General features: G+C 47.0%; 1 protein-coding gene across 1 annotated transcript; it reads left to right on the top strand.

Moving 5' to 3' along the window:
* Window positions 1-280: 280 nt before the first annotated feature.
* On the top strand, window positions 281-26,403 carry LOC309558165 (structure-specific endonuclease subunit slx1). Its single transcript, XM_082261175.1, has 7 exons — window positions 281-337; window positions 3,963-4,195; window positions 6,908-6,959; window positions 20,845-21,186; window positions 21,405-21,532; window positions 23,649-23,733; window positions 26,292-26,403. Exons 2-7 carry the CDS (start codon window positions 4,023-4,025, stop codon window positions 26,319-26,321), a joined length of 810 nt encoding a protein of 269 aa, XP_082117301.1. The 5' UTR covers window positions 281-337; window positions 3,963-4,022; the 3' UTR covers window positions 26,322-26,403.
* The last annotated feature ends 931 nt before the right edge of the window (window positions 26,404-27,334 follow it).

Raw genomic sequence — 27,334 nt, forward strand, 5'->3', positions numbered from 1 at the left:
CAAGGTAGGGCGGGGACTAGTATGAATCCATCCATTCAGAGCCGGGGAAGTGATGAAGCCCCTTCAGGCCCTGACGAGAGGTGTCCACAGACCGCCTGATACCAAAAATCTATTACTATAGATTCAATTGAGAGAGATTCAAGTTTTAAAACAGTCATACAAACGATTTATATGTTTAGCAAGATAAAGCGCTGATTATTTTAGTTTTACATTTCTCGGTACAGGGAATGAATCTATCAGGCGTATAGGAGGTCAGCCTAGTTGTTAGGGAAATGGTATGTAAACAGGAAGTGACGTAGGACAGGCGGAAGAAGGGCAAGAGGGACTGGCAGCTGGTTAGTGCACTGTTAGAATATTATACCAGAAGATTGTATCATACTTCCCGGAATTGTCTTATCCTGGCCCCTCCATGGCAGCACACATGTGCTAGTTCAGTATGCTCTGCCATGGAGGAGCCAGGAAATTATATTATTATTATTATACAGGATTTATATAGCGCCAACAGTTTGCGCAGCGCTTAACAAAATGAAGGCAGACATTACAGTTACATTACAATTTGGAACAAAAGGAATCAGAGGGCCCTGCTCGTTAGAGCTTACAATCTAATATCTGATATTACTCATTTATTACATGTCATCTTCCCAGTAACACTCCTCCTGTATTAGAGACCCCGCTCTGGATGAAGGAGCACAGGGGGGCAGCGGGGTTGTTAGTTTGGGGGGGGAGGGGAGAGTTCGATGGATTAGCAGATTTAGTTACACTAACAAATTGGAGTCAAACTCCAGCTATTCACACTTGAGCCTAGCGTCTTTGAGCGTTTTTCCGGTGTTTTTTTTGTTTTTGCGTGTCTTTATGCGCAATTTTGTTTTTACAGATTTTTTTGCATTTTTTTTATTAGCACTTAGGCTTCATTCACATGTCAGCGTATGGATCGCGGGCAGAATCGGCGCGATTCCGCCTGCGATCCGGAAATCATTGCAAATCGCGGGACGCCTGTGCATTGGCCGTGATTTGCAATAGCACCCCAAACGCTGAGCGATGTTGCCGCGATTTCCGCCTGCCGAATCGCGGTAACATCGCGCAAAAAAAAAAATCGCGGGACTGATTACGCCCAAAAAAGTACAAGAGCTTCTTTGGAGCGTATTGCGTCCTGCAATTTTTTTTGCGCGATGTTACCTCGATTCGGCAGGCGGAAATCGCGGCAACATCGCTCAGCGTTTGGGGTGCTATTGCAAATCACGGGCAATGCACAGGCGTCCCGTGATTTGCAATGATTTCCGGATCGCAGGCGGAATCGCGGCGATTCTGCCCGCGATCCATACGCTGACATGTGAATGCAGCCTCATGATTAGGGGTTAGGGTTATTTATTATTTTTTTTTTTTGTTAGGGTGTTAATACTACTAATAATAATACTAACCACTTCTAGACCAAAAGGTTTTACCCCCCTTAATGACCAGGCCATATTTTGCGATTTGCTTTAACTGACAATTGCGCGGTCATGTGACGCTGTACCCAAATAAAATTGACGTCCTTTTTTCCCCACAAACAGAGCTTTCTTTTGGTGGTATTTGATCACCTGTGCGATTTTTATTTTTTGCACTATAAACAAAAAAAGTGCGACCCTTCTGAAAAAAAAAACAATATTTTTCACATTCTGCTATATAACATTCCCCCAAAAAAAAAAAATGTAAAAATCAAAATTTTTTAACATTTTAGGCCAATTTGTTTTCTGCTACATATTTTTGGTAAAAAAAAATCGCAAAAAGCATATTTGATTGGTTTGTGCAAAAGTTATTGTGTTTACTAAGGGAAAGATTTGTCATTTTTATTGTGTGGTTTTTTTTTTACAAGTAATGGCGGCAATCTGCGATTTTTTTGCGGGACTGCGACATTGCGTCGGACAGATCGGACTCCTAACTGACTAATCTTCTCCCTGGAATGATCACAGAGCTCCTGTGAGCCTTCTATATAGGATCACAGGTCTATGTGATAATTTCACAAGCCCCTCCCCCACAGTTAGAAAACACTCCCCTAGGCTCACAATTAACCCTTTGATCACCCCTTCCCTGCCAGTGTCATTATTACAGTAACAGCGCATATTTTTAGCACTGATTACTGTAGTAATGTCACTGGTCCCCCTAAAAAGTGTCAAAAATGTCAGTTAGGGGGTCCGATCTGTCCGCCGCAATGTCGCAGTCCTGCTAAAAATCGCAGATCGCCGCCATTACTTGTAGAAAAAAATAAAAAAATAAAAATGACATAAATCTTTCCCGTAGTTAGTAGGCCCAATAACTTTTGCACAAACCAATCAAAATACGCTTATTTTTTTTTTTTTTTTTTTACCAAAAATATGTAGCAGAAAACAAATTTGGCCTAAAAGGATAAAAAATTAGATTTAAATTTTTTTTTCGGGAATGTTATATAGCAGAATGTGAAAAATATATATTTTTTTTTTTCACAATTGTCACTCTTTTTTAGTTTATAGCGCATGATCAAGAAATCGCATAGGTGATCAAATACCACCAAAAGAAAGCTCTGTTTGTGGGGAAAAAAGGACATCAAATTCATTTGGGTACAGCGCAATTATCCGTTAACCACTTAAGCCCCGGAAGATATTACCCCCTTCCTGACCAGGGGGTTATTTGAGATTTTTTTACTGCGTGACTTTAACGGACAATTGCGCGGTCGTGCGACGCTGTACCTAAACGAATTTGACGTCCTTTTTTTCCCACAAACAGAGATTTCTTTTGGTGGTATTTGATCACCTGTGCGATTTTTTGATCACGCGCTATAAACAAAAAAATAGCCTCAATTTTGCAAAAATAACAATATTTTTCAAATTTTTTTATATGAAATTCCCCCAAAAAAAAATGTAAAAATCAAAATTTTTTAACATTTTCGGCCAATTTGTTTTATGCTACATATGTTTGGTAAAAAAAAAAATCGCAAAAAGCGTATTTTGATTGGTTTGCGCAAAAGTTATCGCGTTTACTAACAAAGGGAAATATTTTTGGTGTTTTTTTTTTTTTTTTTAACGAGTAATGTCGGCGATCTGCGATTTTTTTTTTTTTTTTTTGCGGGACTGCGACATTGCGGCGGACAGATCGGACCCTTGACTGACATTTTTGACACTTTTGGGGTTACCAGTGACATTACTGCAGTAATCAGTGCTATACATATGCACTGTTACTGTAAAAATGACACTGGCAGGGAAGGGGTTAACTGTATTGGAGAGGGAGGGGTTAAGTGTGTCCTAGGGGCGTGTTTATAACTGTGATGGGACATGGCTACTATTGTAAAACAGATCAACGGTCCTACATAGTAGAACCGTCTGATCTACATTTTTACACAGGGGAGAATGACAGGCGGCTTGTTTACATAAGCCGCCCGCCTTTCTCCCGCTGTACCGACGATCGTAGTGTGATCGGCGGACATCGGGTCCGCCGGTCACACGCGCGGACTCCTCCGTGAACGAGCCGGGGCGGGCGCGCACCTCAGCGGGCGCGCGCTCGCCCGCTATTGGCTCACAAACCGGTCACAGGCTAGTGACGTATATATACGTCACTTTGCCTGGCCGGGGCTGGCCTGGTCATTAAGGGGGGAAATCCTTTTCGGTCCAGAAGTGGTTACATTTTACTGTAGGTGTAACTTTATTGTTCTGGCCAGGCAGACACACAGTCCCACCTGGGACCTCCTTCTCTGGGACGTTTCACCCAAAACTGGGCTCATCTGTAGTCCCAGAGGTGAATGTCTGGCCCTTTGTGTCTGCTTGTCCAGAACAATAAAGTTACAGCTGCATTGAATTTTTAGCAGTGTGATTGGCGTTTTTCTGCTTTGGATGTAGTGTTGGCTGGGGCATAGGGAGAGCACATCGTCTGCCGGGGGGGTGACCCGGTGTCATGGAACTGTGAGCGGCAGACATGTTTTTTCACTTGTCTTTCCCCTGTATTGTCTGTGGTCAGTGTACAGGAACACATCGTGCTGCCGGTCCGTCTTCAGAATCTCCTGACAAGCAGAGAGGATGGTGGTGGAGGTGGAGAGCTTCTATGGCGTCTATCTCTTATTCTGCACCAACCCAAAATACAAAGGACGCATCTACATCGGCTTCACGGTGAATCCTGAGAGGCGCATCCAGCAACACAATGGGGGGAAGCACAAAGGGGGAGCCTGGAAGACGAGTGGGAGAGGACCCTGGTAAGGAGGAGAAACCATCAGCATGTCACTGGGTGATGGATCACAATGGACCCCAGTATTTAGAATGGGGAGGAGGGAATATTTGGTGTTAATAAAACTCTTAACCACTTGCCAATTGGCTGAGCAAACTGCCGTACCTGTACGGCGGTTCGCGGGAGCTCTCCTGGGGGTGAGCGCGTGCCATCTGAGGCGTGTGCCTACCCCCACTAGGCACCGGGGATGGTAATCCACAGGGCCGCCGGCACCTCTGCACCTTTCTAGGCAGCTGCGATTGCCGCCGGGAACCCGCGATCGCTCCCCGCTGATAGAGGACAGTCAGCTGTTGTAAACACATCTGACCGTTCTTCTCTCTGGAATGATCACAGACCTCCTGTGATCTTTTTATATAGGATCACATGTCTCTATGGTCATTTCACAAGTCCCTCCCCCATACAGTTAGAAAGCACCCCCGAGGCTCACACTTAACCCTTCGATCACCCATAGGTTACCCCCCTTCCCTGCCAATGTGGGAGTACCAGTGACTTTACTACAGTAATCAGTGCTAAAAATATGCAGTGTTACTATAATAATGACACTGGCAGGGAAGGGGTTAACACCAGAAGCGATCAAAGGGTTAAATGTGAGCCTAGGGGGTGCTTTCTAACTGTGGGGGGATGGGCTTGTGATATCAATACAGAGACCTGTGTTTGTAAATAGCAGGAACACAGGGGCTCTGTGTTGGTAGCTGAGAGAACAACGGTCTGCTGTGTTTACAACAGCAGACCGCCATTCTCTCTTTATGGGGAGCAATCGCAGGTCCCCCAGGTCGGCTTCCCCACTGGCGAGTGGGCGCGTGCGCCTTCAGGATCGCTCCCACGAACCGCCGTACAGCGAATCACGGGACCCTGCCGCTGTATATCGACTGTTACTGTAATAATGAATCACTCCCCTAGGCTCACACTTAACCCCTTGATCACCCACAGTGTTTACCCCTTCTCTGCCAGTGTCATTAGTACAGTAACAGTGCATATTGGTCCTGGTCCTCCCAAAGGTGTCAAAAATGTCAGTTAGGGGTCCGATCTGTCCGCCGCAATTTTACAATCCCGCTAAAAAAAAATCACAGATCGCCGCCATTACTAGTAATAAATAAAAATTACATAAATCTTTCCCGTAGTTTGTAGATGTGATGACTTTTGCGCAAAACCAATCAAAATACGCTTATTGAGATTTTTTTTACCAAAAATATGTAGCAGAAAACAAATTGGCCTAAAAAGGATGAAAAAATAGATTTTAAAGGTTTTTTTTTTTTGGGGAATGTTTAAAAATGTGAAAAATATATATCTTTTTTTTTCAGAATTTACGCTCTTTTTTTGTTTATAGCACAAAAATTAAAAATCGCACAGGTGATCAAATACCACCAAAAGAAAGCTCAGTTTGTGGGATAAAAAAGACATCAATTTCATTTGGGTACAGCGTCGTACGACTGCGCAATTTTCCGTTAGTTAACGTAGTGCCGAATCACAAAAAATGGTCTGGTCATTAAGGGGGGCAAATCCTTCCAGTCCAGAAGTGGTTAAAAAGACGAATATAATACAATTATATATAAAAAACAATATATAAATCTTTTTTTAAAAACTGTCTATTTCGGCCAAGTGCATCCTGAATTTTACATTTCGGCCCAGATTTTTCATTTTGGTGCACCACTAGAGGAGAGGGAAGGAGTTTGTAGCAGTGGCGGCTGGTACATTGGGGGGCGCAGGGGCGCCGCCCCCCCTATCCATGCGTCCGGCCCCCTAATCTACATGCAGGGTGCCGGATGCATGGAGTTCAATGGGGCTATTTTTTTGTAAGCACGTGATTAGAGCCAGAGGCTCTAATAGGCTTCAAAAAATTGTGGGAGGAGCCCACCCAGTTGTGTGACAATTGCCAATGAATATTCGCTATTGTCACACGGATGCTCCTCCTTGCCAATCAGGAAGCGGGTCCTGAGACCTATTTCCTGATTGGCCGAAAGGAGAAGCCATGCCATTGGCCATGGAGGAGGAGGGAGGAGACGCAGAAGACAGGGGAAAGAAGGTGCCACTGCTGCTGCTGCCTGCCCTCCCTCCACATGTCCAGGCAGGGTGAGTGAGCCCGCGACCGGGGGAAGGGGGTGGGTATGGTGTGCGGGCTGGTATGTTCCGGGGGGGTCCATCTGGCGCCGCCGCCCCCCCGACCCATGGAGCACCAGCCGCTAATGGTCTGTAGTCCAAATCAGAGGAGCGTCTTAGGGTGACAACACTGCTCCTCCATAGATACAGTACAGTGAGACTTGTCACCCTAGGACAGGCTAGTCGAGGTGAAAATACAGAAAAAAGTGAAAAAGAAAACTAAAGCAGCCACCACATTTAAGTACTGCTCAGCTCCAATACCTTATGTTTTTGTTTTTGGGTTAAGATGCACTTAAAAAAATAGAGAGCTGCTAGTATGAAGGGCAAGCATAGGTGATCATAGCAATGCTTTACTTCTACCACAGCCACGTGTAGCAGGCAGAGCGGTGCGATTCCTTGTAATGATAAAGCTTACTTCCCTCCTCCCTTCTCATACACATTCCTATTGGCCAAGGGGGCAGCTCATCACAGCTATAGGTTAATAAGAATTATGTGGGGGGGGGGGGTTATTAATAATATTATAAGTATTTTATTTATTGAAAAGCGTATATCTTATTCTTTATTTTGTTTCCCCCCTATACAGGGACATGGTACTGATTGTCCATGGGTTCCCCAATGATATTGCAGCCCTGAGGGTAAGATAAATTGTAGAACTTCCTCCGACTTTTAATAAATTCTGTTTTCTCTGACTATTCAGAAATAAACTAGAGTTAAGCCTTGTACACACGCAACGATTGTTGGCCGTGAATTTTCGGCCAACGTCCGATCGGCCGATTGTCGGCTTGTTAGTATGATGATTCCGACAACCGACTGCGACTTTTCGGCCGAAGAAAATCTGGTGTGCAGGCTATAAAATTTTTGTTGGCCGTCAGTCAGTACAGATTTCGGCAGACAAAAATCAGATGAGCAAGACTGGGCATGCTCAGAGAAGAAAAAACACACGGAAAGTAAACCAGCACATGACATCACTTCTGAAGTTGGTTTTTGTTGGCCGAGAAAATTCGTGTGCAGTCTAGGCACATTTCAACCAACACAACAACACTGGACAAAAGACGGCCGATCGGTCGGCCGACAATCGGTGCGTGTGTACGAGGCATTAGCCTGAAAGAGTGCTGCTGACACTTTGCAGTCTGTATGCTGTGTATTGGCTTTTAGCCCTGCTTTACACTGAATGCGGCTTTGAAATCGTGCGACTTCACTTGAAATCACACGATTTCAAAGCCGCATGTCTGTGCGACTCGGCTGACAATTGTACGACTTCATGAAATTGCCAAGAGTAGTGCAGAAACTTCTTTTTCAAATTGGTGCAGCACTGCAAAGTTGGCGTTGTACTGATTTGAACGGTTCCATTCCCGACAATAGGGTGCGACTTGTCAATGCGATTCGGCAAATCATGTCAAATCACATGACAAGTCACACCAGTGTGGGAACGAGGAAGATAAGACCTTGTTTACACGGGTCTATTTAACCAGTTGCCGACCGCCGCACGACTATATACTGCAGCGGTCAGCCCCGGCCAGGCAGAGTGACGTATCGATACGTCACTCGCCTGTCACTGACTTGCGAGCCTATTGCGGGCGGGCGCGCGCCCGCCGCGGCTCGTTCACAGACAAGTCAGTGCGTGTGACCGGCGGACTCGATGTCCGCCAGTCACACTACGATCGCTCCTGTGAAGGGAGAAAGACAGAGCGGCTTGTGTAAACAAGCTGCCTGTCAGTTCTCCCTGTGTAAAAGTGAAGATCTGACCGTTCTACTATGTAGAACCGTTGATCTTTGCTTTTACACCAATAGCAATGTCCCTGCACAGTTAGAATCACGCCCCTAGGACACACTTAACCCCTCCCTGTCCAATAAAGTTAACCCCTTCCCTGCCAGTGTCATTTTTGCAGTAACAGTGCATATGTATAGCACTGATTACTGCAGTAATGTCACTGGTACCCCCAAAAGTATCAAAAATGTCAGTCAAGGGTCCGATCTGTCCGCCGCAATGTCGCAGTACCGAAAAAAAATCGCAGATCGCCGCCATTACGCGTTAAAAAAAAAACACCAAAAATGACAAAAATCTTTCCCTTTGTTAGTAAACGCAATAACTTTTGCGCAAACCAATCAAAATACGCTTTTTGCGATTTTTTTTTTTTTTACCAAACATAGGTAGCATAAAACAAATTGGCCGAAAAATGTTAAAAAATTTTGATTTTTACATTTTTTTTGGGGGAATTTCATATAAAAAAATGTGAAAAATATTGTTATTTTTGCAAAATTTACGCTCTTTTTTTGTTTATAGCGCGTGATCAAAAAATCGCACAGGTGATCAAATACCACCAAAAGAAAGCTCTGTTTGTGGGAAAAAAAGGACGTCAAATTCGTTTAGGTACAGCGTCGCACGACCGCGCAATTGTCCGTTAAAGTCACGCAGTAAAAAATCGCAAAAAAACCCCTGGTCCTTTAGCAGCCAAATCCTCCGGGGCTTAAGTGGTTAAAACGGAGTTCCACCCCCCCACCCCCCTCTTAAAATTAAAAGTCAGCAGCTACACACACTATACATATATACTGTACACATACTATACATATATACTGTACACATACTATACATATATACTGTACACACACTATACATATATACTGTACACATACTATACATATATACTGTACATATACTGTAGCTGCTGACTTTTAATATTAGGACACTTACCTGTCCTGGAGTCCAGCGATGTCGGCACTGCAGCTGACGTTTCCATCGGCTGTCGGTGCTGCCGCCGCCATTGCAGGTCAGGGAACCCGGCAATGAAGCCTTGCGGCTTCACGGGTGGGTCTCTACTGCGCATGCACGTAGCTCGCTGCACATTTGGATTGGCTCAGCGGTGGGGGAAGGAGGAGGGGGCCAAACTCACGAGTACCAGCGCCGCAGCGCCATCTTCCGGAGGTGGGGAAGGGTACCAGTCAAAAACAGGTACCCATTCCCCCCTCCCCCCTGAAACGTGCCAAATGTGGCACCGGAGGGGGGGGGGGGGGAGGAAGCAAATGAGCGGAACTCCGCTTTAACCATACACCTGTGAAGGGCTGTGTTTTGCCCGCATTGGATGCACAGGTGATCAGTGCATCTGCGCACATGCAATCGCATTCATGTCAGTTGTGACGCTGTGGCTGCAAGGACACAGCCCTGCTCATTGGCTGGTCAGCTGCTGGTTTTCCAGCATGCTCATCCGACAGAAGCCAGCGGAACAGCCGACTTCCTTGTCACTCTAGGACAGGCTAGTCGAGGTGAAAATGAAGAAAAAAGAAAACTAACGCAGCCACCATAGACCAGCGGAACGGCCGGCTTCTGTCAGGCTGGCTGGGATACACACGGGCCGAATGTTGGCCAGTTTTTATTAAACCAGGCCAATGACACCCAGCGTTAATTGTGGCAGCAAATTTCGATTTCGTTTTAGTCCTAGTATTTTGACTAAAATGCCATTTTAGTTTTTTTCTTTTTTTTTTAATTTTATTTATTTATTATAAAGAGAACAAAGGAGAGATTTCACTACATTATTCATATAACCTGACCTGTACAATACCTTCATATAATTATTGCTTATATATTCACATATACATAAATAGATCAAAAACAAGAAAGAAAAGCAATTTTCATACTTGACATGAACCCGTTTATGCCTTCCACCAGAATTCTCCAATGTCTCAAAAAGAAGTTTTTAACTTTTTTTTTATTTCTTAAAGATACAAAGAAAGAGAAGCAATAGAAAAGAGAAGAAAGAAAGGAAGAAAAGCCATTTTAGTTTTAGTCGTATTCTAGTCAACTGAATTGTTTTTTAGTCTTATTTTAGTCGAGTAAAATCTACTACAAATGGAATGGGTTTAGGTAAATTGTAATGCAATATTTAAAACATTTGTCTAGAATTTACAAACTAATTATATATTCCTGGAGTAAAAATGGAAGAATATGTTATTATTTCTGGTATTAAGGTTAGAACACGCACTACAGACACAGATTTAGCCATTGTTATATACCGTATTTATCGGCGTATAACACGCGCCGGCGTATAGCACGCGCCGGCGTATAGTACGCGCCGGCGTATAGTACGCGCCGGCGTATAGCACGCACCTAAATTTTAGGAGAGAACTTTCAGGAAAAAAGCTGAAATTTAAAATAAACAGCTTTGAACTCAGAACATTTTTTTAAATGAAATGCAGTCTCACCAGTGCCCAGGAATGCAGCCTCCTCATCAGCGCAGTGCCCACAAATTCAGCCTCCTCATCAGCGCAGTGCCCACAAATGCAGCCTCGCCAGCGCAGTGTCCATCATTGCAGCCTCACCAGCGCAGTGCCCATACTTGCAGCCTCGCAAGCGCAGTGCCCATACTTGCAGCCTCGCCAGCGCTGTGCCCATACTTGCAGCCTCGCCAGCGCTGTGCCCATACTTGCAGCCTCGCCAGCGCTGTGCCCATACTTGCAGCCTCGCCAGCGCAGTGCCCATACTTGCAGCCTCGCCATCACTGTGCCCATACTTGCAGCCTCGCCTGCGCAGTGCCCATACTTGCAGCCTCGCCAGCGCTGTGCCCAAACTTGCAGCCTCGCCAGCGCTGTGCCCATAGTTGCAGCCTTGCCAGCGCTGTGCCCATAGTTGCAGCCTTGCCATCGCTGTGCCCATAGTTGCAGTCTCACCATCGCTGTGCCCATAGTTGCAGCCTCGCCAGCGCTATGCCCATAGTTGCAGCCTCGCCAGCGCTATGCCCATCATTGCAGCCTCGCCAGCGCTATGCCCATCATTGCAGCCTCGCAAGCGCAGTGCCCATACTTGCAGCCTCGCAAGCGCAGTGCCCATACTTGCAGCCTCGCCAGCGCAGTGCCCATACTTGCAGCCTCGCCAGCGCTGTGCCCATACTTGCAGCCTCGCCAGCACAGTGCCCATACTTGAAACCTCGCCAGTGCTGTGCCCATACTTGCAGCCTTGCCAGCGCTGTGCCCATACTTGCAGCCTTGCCAGCGCTGTGCCCATACTTGCAGCCTTGCCAGCGCTGTGCCCATACTTGCAGCCTTGCCATCGCTGTGCCCATAGTTGCAGCCTCACCATCGCTGTGCCCATAGTTGCAGCCTTGCCAGCGCTATGCCCATAGTTGCGGTATATAACCTCTTTATAAATAAAACCGAGTTTCATAAACAAACAGAAATATTGCTTTTTGACAAACAGAAGTGCAACTTTAAAACCCAAAAACTGTAAACTCTATTGGCTGTAATGTCATCGCACATATTACCAGCATTATTATTATTATTATTATTATTATTATTATTAATAAGAAAAAATAATAAGAAAAGCCTTTTTCTTAATTTTTTCTCTTTTAGCAGCATAGTAAATGCCCCTTATGCTTATGTGATAGTGCGATACATTTTCATACTTTAATGTCTTATTATTGCAGGCTCTGGCTGGAATTGTGTTGCCGATTTAGAAATGGCCAGCAGAGTAGTGTTCATTTTTATGTCAGTTTTCGATTTAATTTTAATTTCATTTTAGTTTTAGGCCCCTTTCACACGGGCTTTCCGAACCGATCCGCCTGTCAGTTTTTCTGGCGGATCTGATCGGATGCTCCATGCACCTCGATGGAGCAGCGGATGTCAGTGGGGACATCTCCGATGCTATCTCATCCGTTCCTGTCCATGAAACCAAGATGGATGGAAACCCTATTTCTCTTACGTCCTCCGACAGTCGCCGCCACTTCATAATCTTCACTAATGGGGTAATTGACCTTTGCGCCGCAGGAGTAGCTAGGCAACAAGATTTGTTAATATGAAAGCTTTTAGCATATCACACCCCTAGGGGGCGGTCCCCTCAGTCAATACCTCCCTGCTTCCAGCATTCTCAACTCAGTTTTCAATTGCCTAGCTTAGGAGTAGCTGGCTGATCCTGTGCTGGGGCTTTCAGTCTCAGCCTTCTATCCTCTTTTTAATTTTATTTTGAGTATTTTTCTCTTTCTTTTACTTAGCTGTTCTTTTTCTCAGCATTAGTTTAGTTTCTTCGGATGAAGATGATCATGCGGAGCTGGGTCTCGGTCTGGCCACCCTGGATCCCAGGGTTCAGGGCCAGGGGTTCCCCAGCCTGCCATCGAGCGTTCAGCTCAGGTTTTCCTGGCATATTGAACAACCCATCCCTGTTCGCTGCAGGGATGCTGCCTGTGAGGTGGCTACCTCACCGGACACCATTTGCGGTTTCGCACCGCAGTCCACGGCGTCCTGGCTGCGACACTCCCTGTCCTCAGTGCAGCGGTTTGGTCGCTGGAGTAGGCTCCCCACGCCATCCGGACTGGTAAGTGCAATTCTATGTGGGGACCTGTCTGTTCTGGGTGTCAGTCTGTGACTGTATGACCCTGCATGTCTGTGTAAGTGCTGAGCTCCCTGTCAGATTCCTGTTATAGCTGCCTTTCTGTGGGCTGCGGGGGGGGGCTCTCCCGCTCTGCTATGTGAGAGTATGGGGCGGACTGGGCTTAGACATGCTGTGCGGCGGCCGCTACTGCGGCCCGCCATTTTTTTGCGGCAAATTATGGTGACCGGCCCTGTGTGGTACGGCGCGGTGTTTTGGCGCCAAACGCCGCCATTTTGGCGGCGATCGATCATACAGCCACATGTCGGCGCCATTTTCTCATTGCCTAAAATGCCTCAGCCGAGCGGCCATGTTTGTGTAGCCTGCATAGGCTTTATAGGGCGGTCAGTCATTGCATCACTTCCTTTTGCTCTGGAACAGCGATCGGTGGCAGCAGCCTGTGTGGTCTCTCCAGGTTTTTACCTTTCTTTTTCCTGTATTTCCTTGCTCAGTGTCCTTATCCCTGTGGGGGATGTAGTGTGCGGTGGGCTACGCTCGCCGCGGTCTTAAAGGGGCAGTCCTCCTTTTTTCAATATTGCTGGGGCATGGATTCTCAGGATTGCAAGTTTCCTCCCACCTTGGTGGGGGGCTGATCTGGCTGCTATTGTGGCGAACTTGGCTTCTCAGGTGCAGATGCTAATGGCTGATCGATCCGCAAAACGGCCCAGATTGTCTATTTCCTCTGATTCAGAGGGCGATGGGGCTGCTATGGCTGGAGTGCCCTTCTCAGGGTCTCGCTCATCTCTGGACCTTGGGGGGTCTGAGGGGGAGGCTGAGGTAGAAGGGGTTGATAATTCTCCCCCTGGCTCGCCTGAAGAGCTTGCACTCATGGATGAGTTGGTTGCTTCTATCAAGGAAACCCTGCGTTTGCAGGATGAACCATGTCCTCCTGCTTTGATGTCCTCTTATGGGACGCAAAGGAAACGCAAAACAGCGCAGGTTTTTCCCTGCCCTGCGGAATTTCAGCGCGCTGTTGATGAGCAATGGCGCAATTTAAAGAAGCCCTTTACTGTGCCAAGTAAGTTCAAGCTGCGTTATCCCTTTACACCCTCCACTGATGAGCGTTGGTGTGTGCCGCCTCAGGTAGATCACGCGGTGGCGGTTTTGAATAAATCTACTGCGATCCCTGCTGAAGATACCCCGGTGTTCCGGGACCCGACGGACAGGAGATTGGAGTCTCTTGCCCGTCATGCTTATACGGTTGCTGGTTCTAGGCTGAAGCCTATTTTTGCTTCCATTTTGGCAGCCCAGGCTATTGCGGATTGGGCACAGGTGCTCAGGCGCACCCTGGTGGCTGACTCTGCTCCACCGACATTGGCTATGGTGGATCAAATTAATCAGGGTGTCATGTATTTGTGTGATGCGGACTTGGATTTAGTCCCTTTAGCTGCACGCCTCTCAAGTGTGGCGGTATTGAACCGTCGCCTGATATGGCTGAAATGTTGGTCGGTTGACCAATCTTCTCGCAAGACTTTAGTTAATTTGCCCTACGCGGGATCTCGCCTTTTTGGCGAGTCTTTGGATACGCTGATAAAGGGAATTTCCGGGGGTAAGAGCACTCTCTTACCCCAAACTCACAAGAATAAGTTTGTTCGCGGTAAGAATAATACCTCGTTTAGACCCTCTCAGGGGTCCTTTCGTGCCTTTCGGTCGCAATACAAGGGCAAGCCCTTCAAGGGCCAGGGCTCCCAGAAGAAGCCGTGGGCAGGTAAGCAGAAGTCCGCTGCACATGCCAATTCGGCCTGAAGGGGCGCCCTCACCCGGTTCTGGGGTGGGGGGACGTTTGCTCGGTTTTCTTCAACCCTGGCTGGCCCGCATTCGGGACAGGTGGGTTCAGGAAATCTAATCCTGCCAAGCTAGCCAATTGAAATGTAATTATAATTGTGATCTGCAATAGTTTTGGGCAATTAGCTGTGTAGTCACGCCCATTTGGGCGATATCTCCTCCCACATCCCCAAGGGTCATGTGGAGGCCTGGCCTTTCATATTATATTTAAACTATGGACTTGACCATGGCCTCTAGGCTCTGAGGAAGAGGCACGGCCTCGAAACGCGTCAGCCCTCTGCTTCCAGTAAAGACGTTGATCCTCTGGCAGGAGGCAGGTGTATGGAATTGATGTGCCTGAACTTCATGTTTGTTTGTGAGTATTTGATTTTAAAAATTTTATCCAAATAAACTCGCTGAGGATAATGCGCTAGGCTGGTGCGCCCTTTTCTTTGCTTTGTATTTTCAGGGTTCAGGAAATCGTTCGATCTGGATACAAGATCGAGTTTCTCTCTCGGCCGGCGAGCAGATTTTTTCCCTCAAATCTTCAGCTGTCTCCGGAGCGCTTGCAGGATCTGCACCTGGCGGTGCGGGACCTGCGGGCCCAGGGAGTGGTGGTTCCGGTGCCTCATCGGGACAGATTTCGGGGGTTCTATTCCAATCTGTTCACTGTGCCCAGAAAGGAGGGCAAGGTACGTCCGATTTTGGACTTAAAAGCTCTGAACCGCTTTGTGCGGGTTCGCAAGTTCCGCATGGAATCCCTGCGCTCGGTGGTGGCTGCCCTGGTTCCGGGGGAATTCATGGCCTCCATCGACTTGAAGGATGCGTACCTTCACATCCCCATTTTCGAGGGTCACCAGAGGTACCTTCGATTCGCCATTGCGGAGGATCATTACCAATTCGTGGCGTTACCCTTTGGTCTCGCTTCGGCTCCGCGGGTTTTCACCAAGGTGCTTGCGCCGGTCCTGGCTTTATTGAGAGCCCAGGGCATCTCTGTCTTGGGGTATCTGGACGATATCTTGATTCGGTCTGCGACCAGTCAGGGCCTGGTGAACGACCTGTCCATCACGATGCAGACTCTGCAGGAGTTCGGTTGGACGATAAATTTGCCAAAGTCAACGCTGTGTCCGTCAGTTCGTCTTCCCTACCTGGGGATGATACTGGACTCTGTTCAAGCGAAGGTCTTCCTGCCGGAAGACAAGCTCCGGACACTTCAGGACAAAGTCAGGTCCCTCAGGGACAATCAGTGCTCGTCCCTCCGGACGTGTATGAGGTGTCTGGGATTGATGGTCTCAGCTTTCGAGGCGATTCCCTTCGCCCAGTTTCACACGCGGGATCTTCAGGCGGAGATCCTGGCCAAGTGGGACGGGCGTCCGCAATCTCTGGATCTGCGGATTTCGTTGAGCCGCCTCACCCGAAGGGGTCTTTTGTGGTGGCTCCAGTCCCCGGCGGTGTCGGGGGGCAAGTCCTTTCGTCCTTTGTCGTGGACGGTGATCACCACGGATGCCAGCCTGTCGGGCTGGGGTGGTGTTCTGGGCGTTCTGTCCGCCCAGGGAACTTGGTCGGAGGAGGAGTCCTCCCTTCCGATCAACATTCTGGAATTGCGAGCGATAAATCTCTGCCTTCTGCGTTGGATGGACAGGCTTCAGGGCCGTCCGGTTCGGGTGCAGACGGACAATGCCACAGCGGTGGCCTACATCAACCACCAAGGAGGCACCAGGAGTGCCCGAGCGGCTCTGGAAGTAGCCGACATTCTGTCTTGGGCCGAGACGCACGTCCCGGCGATATCTGCAGTTCACATTCTGGGGGTGGAGAACTGGCAGGTGGATTATCTGAGTTGCCAGACCCTGGACCAGGGAGAATGGTCCCTTCACCTGGATGTCTTTCAGATGTTGTGCGCGAAGTGGGGTTCCCCAGATGTGGACCTGTTCGCGTCTCGTCTAAACAACAAGGTGGAATGGTTCGTGGCAAGGACGCGCGATCCTCGGGCAGTAGCCTCAGACGCGTTAGTGGCGCCCTGGCATCAGTATCGTCTGATGTATGCCTTTCCACCGATTCAGCTGCTGTCGAGTCTCCTTCGCAGGTTGGCCTCGGAACCGCACACGGTGATTCTGGTGGCGCCAGACTGGCCTCGCCGGTCTTGGTACGCAGACCTCATGAATCTGGCGGTCGACGCTCCGTGGCGTCTGCCTCTTCGAGAAGATCTCCTGTCTCAAGGGCCGATATTCCATCCTGCTTTACAGTCGCTGGCTTTAACGGCCTGGCTGTTGAAAGCCAGGTCCTGAAGGATAGGGGTCTCTCCCCTGAGGTCATTCCCACTTTGATCAAGGCTAGAAAAGCCTCTTCGGGGAAGATTTACTACCGTACTTGGAAGGCGTATTTTGCCTGGTGTGAGTCCAGGGGGTATTCCCCTCGCTCGTACTCGGTATCGAGAGTGTTGGCTTTCCTTCAAACGGGCGTGGACCAGCGTTTGGCGTTGGCCACGATTAAGGGTCAGATTTCTTCGCTGGCCATTCTCTTTCAACGCCCTGTTGCGTCTAATTCATTGGTTAGCACCTTTGTTCAAGGGGTGCGACACTTGGCCCCTCCTCGGAGGGACCCTTTACCTCCATGGGACTTGAACCTTGTTCTGTCCGTGTTGCAACATGCTCCCTTTGAGAAGATCAGGGAGATCTCGTTGTCTCTATTGTCCAAGAAGGTTGCCTTTTTGGTGGCGATCACTTCGGCTCACAGGGTATCGGAGCTGGCGGCCTTGTCCTGCAGCTCTCCCTACTTGGTGATTCACTTGGATAAGGTGGTCTTACGACCTAACCCTTCTTTTCTTCCGAAGAGGATCTCGGAATTTCACCTCAATGAGGACATTGTCTTACCTTCGCTTTGCGCGAAGCCTAAGCATCCAAAGGAGGTGGCTTTGCATTCCTTGGATGTTGTTCGGGCGATCAGGATTTACCTGTCATCGACGAAATCCTTTCGCAAGTCGGATTCTCTATTTGTCCTTCCAGAGGGTCCTCGGAAGGGCATGGCGGCGTCGGCTGCGACCATCGCCAAATGGATCAGACAGACCATTGTGCAAGCCTATGCTTTGAAGGGGAAGGTTCCTCCTTTCCCTGTGAAGGCGCACTCTACCAGGTCTCTGAGTACGTCTTGGGCCTATCGTCATCAGGCTTCTGTGGCCCAGGTGTGTAAGGCGGCGACTTGGTCGTCTGTTCACACCTTCTCAAAATTCTATAAGGTGGATGTTCAGGCATCGGCAGATGCTTCCTTTGGCCGTAAAGTTCTTAGTGCGGCAGTGCCTTAGGGTCCCTTGTTTGGGTCCTTGGCTGTTGGGGTGTTTTACCCCTAGGTTACTTGTTCTTTCCTGGGTTGTTGCTCCTGTTGAGCACGTTTTTTTCCTGTTGCCCAGTTGGTCTCTTACTTTGGTAAGGTTCCTTTCTCTGATGTGGGTACTGCGTTGCTTTAGGCGCGGCTGCGTTTTTCCCACCCCTCATGTCTACACTGCTCTGGGACGTCCCCATTAGTGAAGGTTATGAAGGGGCGGCGACTGTCGGAGGACGTAAGAGAAAACTGAATTTTTGTAAAATCTTACCGTAAAATTCCTTTCTCTGAGTCCTCCGACAGTCGCCGCCCCCGCCCCTCTTTTGGGGTTTGTTTATGTACTCTACTGCTATGCTACTGAAACTGAGTTGAGAATGCAGGAAGCAGGGAGGTATTGACTGAGGGGACCACCCCCTAGGGGTGTGATATGCTAAAAGCTTTGATATTAACAAATCTTGTTGCCTAGCTACTCCTGCGGAGCAAAGGTCAATTACCCCATTAGTGAAGATTATGAAGTGGCGGCGACTGTCGGAGGACTCAGAGAAAGGAATTTTACGGTAAGATTTTACAAAAATTCAGTTTTTCCATATTCGCAGGATATAATAGAAGTCTATGGCTGAGCGCAACAAACCCGCAGGATATAATAGAAGTCTATGGCTAAGCGCAGCAAACCCGCAGGATATAATAGAAGTCTATGGCTGAGTGCAGCAAACCTGCAGGATATAATAGAAGTCTATGGCTAAGCGCAGCAAATTCGCAGGATATAATAGAAGTCTATGGCTGAGTGCAGCAAACCCGCAGGATATAATAGAAGTCTATGGCTGAGTGCAGCAAACCTGCAGGATATAATAGAAGTCTATGGCTGAGTGCAGCAAACCTGCAGGATATAATAAAAGTCTATGGCTAAGCGCAGCAAATTCGCAGGATATAATAGAAGTCTATGGCTGAGCGCAGCAAACCTGCAGGATATAATAGAAGTCTATGGCTGAGCGCAGCAAACCCGCAGGATATAATAGAAGTCTATGGCTGAGTGCAGCAAACCCGCAGGATATAATAGAAGTCTATGGCCAAGTGCAGCAAACCCGCAGGATGTAATAGAAGTCTATGGCGGAGCGCAGCAAACCCGCAGGATGTAATAGAAGTCTATGGCTAAGTGCAGCAAACCCGCAGGATATAATAGAAGTCTATGGCTAAGTGCAGCAAACCCGCAGGATGTAATAGAAGTCTATGGCTAAGTGCAACAAACCCGCAGGATGTAATAGAAGTCTATGGCTAAGTGCAGCAAACCCGCAGGATGTAATAGAAGTCTATGGCTAAGTGCAGCAAACCCACAGGATATAATAGAAGTCTATGGCAGAGCGCAGCAAACCCGCAGGATGTAATAGAAGTCTATGGCTAAGCGCAGCAAACCCGCAGGATATAATAGAAGTCTATGGCTGAGCGCAACAAACCCGCAGGATATAATAGAAGTCTATGGCTGGGTGCAGCAAACCCGCAGGATATAATAGAAGTCTATGGCGGAGCGCAGCAAACCCGCAGGATGTAATAGAAGTCTATGGCTAAGTGCAGCAAAGCCGCAGAAAACCTGCAGGTACACTGCACTGCAACCATGGTGTGGTTAAGCCGCAGTACATCACTGTGAAAGCAGCCCTGTACTACATGCCCAGTGTATTGCTTCACACTGACCTGAAGATCCCTTCTTTGCTGCTGCTGGCACCACTCTGGAGAACACCAGCTGGGATAAGAGGTGGAGTGCAGTTGGTATCACTCGGCATGGGACAGGAGCTGGCACTACAGAGACATCGGCCTATGCGGCTCTTGCTCCCTACTACAGCTCCAACTTTACTAGTAGTCCCTCTGGCGGGTCACCAAGCCCGGACCGTGATTTACCAATCACCTGGTTGTTATTTACTGGTAGCTAACCCCCCAAATTAAAGTATATTAAAAAAATAAAAATTGCTGTATTATTACATTAAAGTATATTTTTAAAAAAATGCTGTAATATTACATTAAAAATATTACATTAAAATAGTTTAAAAAATAAATAGAAATTGCTTTTATTACATTAAAATTTACAAAAAAATAAAAATTGTTGTATTACATTAAAATGTAAAAAAAAAAAAAAAACAAGAAAAATAAATTGCTGTATTATTACATTAAAGTATAATAAAAAAATAAATACAAATTGCTGTAATATTAAATTTTATTAAAAAACATAAAAATTGCTGTAATATTACATTAAAATGTATAAAAAAATAAAGTTCATTTTTAAAATCTCTGATATAAAAAGAACAGGCGGAGACCCCGATGAGGAACAGAAGCATGCAGATGAGCTTCCCTGAGACGGTTTCTGACAGTTTGTGCAGAAATTCTTTGGTTATGCAAACCGATTGTTGCAGCAGCTGTCCGGGTGGCCGGTCTCAGACCATCTTGGAGGTGAAGATGTTGGATGTGAAGGTCCTGGGCTGGTGTGGTTACACGTGGTCTGCGGTTGTGAGGCCGGTTGGATGAACCTCCAAATTCTCTGAGATGCCTTTGGAGACGGCTTATGGTAGACAGGGCTGGCCTTTGGGGTGTGCGAGTTGTGGGGCCGCACAGGGCGCCATGGGAATAGGGGCACCGTGTGGCCATCACAGCTCGCAGCATTGGTAGATAAATGAACATTCAATTCACGGGCAACAGCTCTGGTGGACATTCCTGCAGTCAGCATGCCAATTGCACGCTCCCTCAAAACTTGCGACATCTGTGGCATTGTGCTGTGTGATAAAACTGCACATTTTAGAGTGGCCTTTTATTGTGGCCAGCCTAAGGCATTACCAGTGCAATAATCATGCTGTCTAATCAGCATCTTGATATGCCACACCTGTGAGGTGGATGGATTATCTCGGCAAAGGAGAAGTGCTCACTAACACAGAATTAGACAGATTTGTGAATATTTGAGAGAAATAGGCCTTTTGAGTCCTAGATCTTTAAGTTCAGCTCATGAAAAATGGGGGCAAAAACAAAAGTGTTGCGTTTTATAATTTTGTTCAGTGTAAATAGGAATTAGGAAAATGCAATCTGCTTACTCTCCGTCTTTCTCTTTCTAGTTTGAGTGGGCATGGCAGCACCCCCACGTGTCCCGCAGGCTCACCCACGTGCCACGTAAGACAAAGAAGCAGTCCAGTTTTGACTTCCATCTGATGGTCCTCTATCACATGTTGCGGGTGGCCCCGTGGAACCGCCTACCGCTCACCCTGCGTTGGCTGCGACAGGAATACCATAGGGAGCTGCCCCCCCTGCTCCAGCCTCCTCTTCACATGCCCTTGGCTTTCGGCCAGGTGAGAGCACGTCCGATCTCTAAAACACAAGGAGAAAAGGGCCTGGGGGAGGAAGGGACCAGTCAGCAACCCTCCCTACAGCGTTGTCGGGTCTGCTATGATAAAGTGCAGGTACGTCTCTGTGAACTGGAAGCCTGTAATAGTTGTGTGTCTTATTCTGTTCATTATCAGGATTATTCAGCAACGCTAGGAGCAAGGGGGGGGCGTGTCCTAATCAACACATCCATCCCAGAGGATGCTCTACAATCCCAGAGGATGCTCTACTGTTATTGTAGGTGACAATACTGGAAGTCATTGTAATTAACCATTGACCCTTCTCTCCTGTACAGAGTGAAGATGACGCTCTGCACTGCTTCCATCCCGGCTGTTCTCTGACTGCACATATCATCTGTCTGGCTAAACTCTTCCTCCTGAAGCAACCCCAACAACTTATCCCCATAGAGGGTCCCTGTCCAAGGTGCGCAAAACTTTTCTAACCCCCTTCTCTCCAAATCAGCTCTCACACTTGTATTACACCCATAGACCAGAGCAATTTTTATATTTCTGCTGTGGTCTGTTCTCAGCAGTAACTTAAGTGGTTAAGGTAAAACGTTTATAGCTTTACTATAACTTTAAGGAGCAAACCAATTTTTGACACATGTTGTTTACAAGTTAAAATCAGTATTTTTTTGCTAGAAAACTAAGAACCCCCAAACATCATATATATAAATTTTAGCAAAGACTGTGGAGAATAATATGGCGGTCACTGCAATATTTTTTTTCACGCGGTATTTGCGCAGCTTTCAAACGCCTTTTTTTTTTTTTTTTAAATTACATTTTACTGCATTAAAAAAAATTAAACCGTAAAGTTAGCCCATTTTTTTTGTATATTGTGAAAGATGATGTCACGCCGAGTAAATAGATACCCAACATGTTACCGTTTAAAATTGCGCAAGTTCTCCAGCACTGTGATGTCAGTGCTTGGATGCTTCCATCTTCACCCAGAATTCCTTTTGGGTTCCATCTGTTTGGCCTTTTAAATGGCTTTGCCACGATGACGTCATTCCCATGCATCCACACAGGAGTCACACCATCATGGCACAGACTGGGTGCTGTGCATGTTTGCTGAGCTGCACATGTGTGCCTTGGTGAACATGACAGCTTACAGGCAGAAGAGGTTGATAGGGTCTTGATTCTGTCATAAAAACCCTACCTGTTGGCACATTATAAATAAGTGAGTTTCATACCACCATACCTTCTTTGGCTGGACTTCCAGGTTCCTGATCTATGGTTGCTTTGATTGATGGGGATTGATGATCACTTCATGCACAGGAGTTCATTCATCTCAGCAGATGCAGAAATTGTACACTGAGCTGCATGTGTGCAGCTCAGTGTACAATGCGGACATGCAGGTATGAAACTATAAAGCAGATCTTCACCCATAAAGGGAAGTTCCGCTTCTCTGCCTCCCTCCCCTTCAACTTTTGGACATTCTTTTTTTTGGGAGTATCAGCTCCCCTTTCCGCCCAGATCACATAGGCTATCGGACCAAGGACATCAACATGGGGACAAAGCACCAACCCCCCAATGTTAAGGGCATATGGGCTGGTATGGTTCAGTAGGGGGGTGCTCGCCTTCTCACCCCCCCCCCTTTTTTCTGACCTGCCGGGCTACATGCTTGGATAAGGGTCTAGTATGTATTTTGGGGGGGGGGACCCCATGCCATAATTTTTTTTTGGGCATGGGCATGGGGTTCCCTTTTAAGATCCATACTATAGGAGCCTGGTATGAATCGGGGGGGGGGCGGTCTATTTTTTAATTGTGGCGTGGGGTTTCCTTTTAAGATTCTCATAGCACAAATCAGATCAGTTAAGATGATGATGCGACTTACATTCAAATCAAGTCAGACCCAAGTAGTGCAGGAACCTTTTTCAAAGTCGGATCAGTTAAGATGGCTGTCATAGAGAACCATTGATTTTGACATGTCATGCGACTTGTGCTCTGTTCTAAATGGATTACGGAATAGAAAAGGCCATAGAAACGCTGCTAAAAGGTATCGTGGCTAAACGTGCAATAATGCCAATACAAAAAGCTTTCACAGTGCTTTTTTTCCCGTCAAACCTGGCTTTGCAGCTCTTTTTTTTTTTTTTATCGCCCTGTGTGCATGAGGCCCTAAAAACAGGTAGAACATGTAACTTGTTCCCAAAGGTGACCTTATCCTTTAACTACTTGTAAATAGGACACAGCAAAAATGATACCTGCTGTCGTGTCTGGCAGGGCAGCACCTACAAATATGATCCATTCATGTTTTGAGCCACAACCGTGACAAAAATCCTCATGTCAAAAAGCATTCAGGAGGTGGCAGTATCACCCCTTGAATGCCTGGCAGCTGATGCTCCACCACTGTCTGAAAAGCATTACACCGTGGATTGCATATTAGAGGTGCAGCAAGAACGGCCTCTATTTACAGGGCAACTCCCTACTGGAAACCTATGAGGTGTGTCTGGGGTGCAGGTTCCCGCACTTGGAACAGTAGATAAGTGTCAGCGCCACCTAGTGTTATATCTACTGAACTCTTTGTGTTTGTCTTCCAGTTGTGGGAATTCTGTGCTGTGGGGAGATCTGATCCGACACAAGAAAGGCTGCTATGGAGATCTGGAGGAAGTCTCAAATTCTCAGGTACACAAATCCTGTTCATCTGAGTTCAAGTTTAGATCAGCCCCAGGTCATTGGGTTTCCTCTGCTCAGATTAAGGTTCTACGCTAGTCCAAGATACACGATTGGGTTCTAGGTGAGTAACCCCAGGTACACAACCGTTCCCAACGCAGAGCTGGATTCTAGATGAGTAGCCCCGGGTACACAACCATTCCCAGCCCAGAGCTGGGTTCTAGGTGAGTAGCCCCGGGTACACAACCATTCCCAGCCCAGAGCTGGGTTCTAGATAAGTAGCCCCAGGTATCCAGCTGTTTCAAACCCAGAGCAGGGTTCTAGGTGAGTAGCCCCAGGTACACAACCGTGCCCAACCCAGAGCAGGGTTCTAGATGAGTAGCCCCGGGTACACAACCATTCCTAGCCCAGAGCTGGGTTCTAGATGAGTAGCCCCAGGTATCCAGCTGTTTCAAACCCAGAGCAGGGTTCTAGGTGAGTAGCCCCAGGTACACAACCTTTCCCAACCCAGAGCTGGATTCTAGATGAGTAGCCCCGGATACACAACCATTCCTAGCCCAGAGCTGGGTTCTAGATGAGTAGCCCGGGTACACAACCGTTCCCAACCCAGAGCAGGGTTCTAGATGAGAAGCCCCAGGTACACAACTGTTCCCAACCGAGAGCAGGGTTCTAGATGAGTAGCCCCGGGTACACAACCATTCCCAACTGAGAGCAGGGTTCTAGATGAGTAGCCCCGGTTACACAACCGTTCCCAATAAAGAGCTGGGTTATAGATGAGTAGCCCCGGGTACACAACCGTTCCCAACCCAGAGCAGGGTTCTAGATGAGTAGCCCTGGGTACACAACCTTTCCCAATGAAGAGCTGGGTTCTAGATGAGGAGCCCCAGGTACACAGCCATTCCCAACCCAGAGCAGGAATCTGGATGAGTAGCCCCAGGTACATAACCGTTCCCAACCCAGAGCAGGGTTCTAGATGAGTAGCCCCAGGTACACAACTGTTCCCAACCGAGAGCAGGGTTCTAGATGAGTAGCCCCGGGTACACAACCATTCCCAACTGAGAGCAGGGTTCTAGATGAGTAGCCCCGGTTACACAACCGTTCCCAATAAAGAGCTGGGTTATAGATGAGTAGCCCCGGGTACACAACCGTTCCCAACCCAGAGCAGGGTTCTAGATGAGTAGCCCTGGGTACACAACCTTTCCCAATGAAGAGCTGGGTTCTAGATGAGGAGCCCCAGGTACACAGCCATTCCCAACCCAGAGCAGGAATCTGGATGAGTAGCCCCAGGTACATAACCGTTCTCAACCCAGAGCAGAGTTCTAGATGAGTAGCCCCGGGTACACAACTGTTCCCAACGAAGAGCTGGGTTCTAGATGAGAAGCCCCGGGTACACAGCCATTCTCAACCCAGAGCTGGGTTCTAGATGAGAAGCCCCAGGTACATAACCATTCCCAATGAAGAGCTGGGTTCTAGATGAGTAGCCCCGAGTACACAACCATTCCCAACCCAGAGCAGGGTTCTAGATGAGTAGCCCCGGGTACACAACTGTTCCCAACCTTTTATATTACCCCATGCAAAAAACTGTTCCTCTTTTTGCGAGGCCGTTGTAGATCAGACCTATTTATGCTTCTCAAACAGAGCTGTACAGGTCAGGTTCTCCTAAAAGGGGAAAAATAACATCCTCATAAACAGAACTATTCTGAGTTCTAGATCAGCTGCTACACAGAACCATCCTGTTTCACTGAACAAGCTGCAAGATCTCTTAACATACCACATGTACACAAGAGGCTTCTCTAAGATGTAAAGCAGGGATATGCAAACTGTGGTCCTCCAGCTGTTGCAAAACTACAAGTCCCATCATGCCTCTGGGTGTCATGCTTGTGGCTGTCAGAGTCTTGCTATGCCTCATGGGACTTGTAGTTCTGCAACATCTGGAAGGCCTCAGTTTGCACATCCCTGATGTAAAGTAATAATGTGAAAAGAAGACAAAAGCGCCCCCTCCAGCCTGGATAGCAGACCGCAGAATTATATACTAGGAGTTTATTCTACAAATTGTGTGAACATCCACCCAGCCCCAGAATCGCTTTAATAGGGTCTGTACGCCTGGGGGATGGGAAGGATCGGTTGATCATGTGACTGTCACAGTAGTCACATGATAGGGAGGTGGTCCTCATTCATAGTACGGATTGAGAGCTGTTTTTGATAGCTCAGTCACTGCTGGGAGCACGCTGCTCTCAGCACAGAACGCTCCATCGGCCGTGGATGTGCAGCAAATTCGTTACATGGGCAGCATGAAGTTAAATGATCCAATCGTGTAAAAAGCAAACACTGTTCATTTTATCTGCACACGATTGGATAATTGACGTGAATATTCACATAATTTGTGTGAAGATTCCGAACCCCTTTAGTAAATCTCACATATACACAACTAAAAAAGAAGGAAAAATACATGTAAAATATATATATTTTGAAACTGACCAAAAGTAGAAGTATGTACATTGTATTTATTGATATCGCTAAAATCTGCAATTAGAATTCTCCAGTAATTGTCTGATTTCATCCCTGTGCAGGCTCACTGGGTGGATGAATTACACAGCTGACCCTGACTATGCAATCAGTGGTCACATGACCAGAGGACCAGGAAGCCAGGTTCACATGTGTTTACATTGCATAGGACACTTTTTTTTTTTTTTTAAAGATTTTAACAATTTTTATCTTTGGATAAATTAAAGTGTTACTAAACCCAGGAGCTTGCACTCACTATATCTGGTCTCCCACAGTACACAGAACATGGAAATGCAATTATTTTAGTAAATATAAACTGCTAAATCCCTTTTTCTTAGCAGCAATATATAGCAGTATTCTGACTTCTATCAGTGCCTGGTTAAAGCTTGTAGGAGGAGTTGACCTTCTGTCTCAGGGTTTCTCAACCAGGGTTCCTCCTGAGGTCGCTCGGGGTTCCTTGAGCAATGGGCAATTTCTGCCTCTCAGATAAGTTCCCAATGACTCCATTTTTCCTTTTAGCTATCTGTAAGGGGGTAATTCTTCCCAATGATGAGAAGAGTAAGGAGCGTTTTTCCCACTGACTGTCATGAGTTGTAAATATAGTCAATTTTAGCAGAGGTTCCCCCGAGACCAGAAATTATTTCAAGGGTTCCTCTGTGTTGAAAAGGTTGAGAAAGGCTGCTCTATCTGGACAGTGCTGATCCCACGCACTCTCCAAAGAAAAGAAATAGACACCGAATTGAGCATGTGCAGCCTGACTCCAAAGGCTCTGTCTTATCTGGACATGTTATGGGAATAATGCAAGAAGGGGAGGATTAGAGAAGACAGGATCAAACAGCCTTTTTACATAATGCAGAGGAATGACCCCTTAGGTTCCACAGTGAGTATAACACGCATGCTTTACTGCATATAGAGACTGATTTTACTGTTGTGGGTTTAGTAACACTTTAATTTTCATAAACTGTGTATAATGAGCTATTATCTATGAAAATATGGAATTTTGTGAATGAAATAATGTTAGTGTGAACTCTTGTGTTAATGTATAATCCTATTTATTAATCATGTGTGCTTGGAAAATAAAGCCTTGTTTTGTATTTTATGATCAAGT

Source organism: Pelophylax lessonae (assembly GCF_965119305.1).
Source record: "Pelophylax lessonae genome assembly, chromosome: 6".
In the NCBI taxonomy this organism is placed as follows: domain Eukaryota; kingdom Metazoa; phylum Chordata; class Amphibia; order Anura; family Ranidae; genus Pelophylax; species Pelophylax lessonae.

Excerpts from the sequence above, each read along its gene's own strand:
- LOC309558165 (XM_082261175.1), top strand. The coding sequence starts at position 4,023 with ATGGTGGTGGAGGTGGAGAGCTTCTATGGCGTCTATCTCTTATTCTGC. Across the intron at positions 6,960-20,844 it reads ATGATATTGCAGCCCTGAGG|TTTGAGTGGGCATGGCAGCA; the intron begins GTAAGATAAATT and ends TTCTCTTTCTAG. Across the intron at positions 21,533-23,648 it reads ATAGAGGGTCCCTGTCCAAG|TTGTGGGAATTCTGTGCTGT; the intron begins GTGCGCAAAACT and ends TTTGTCTTCCAG.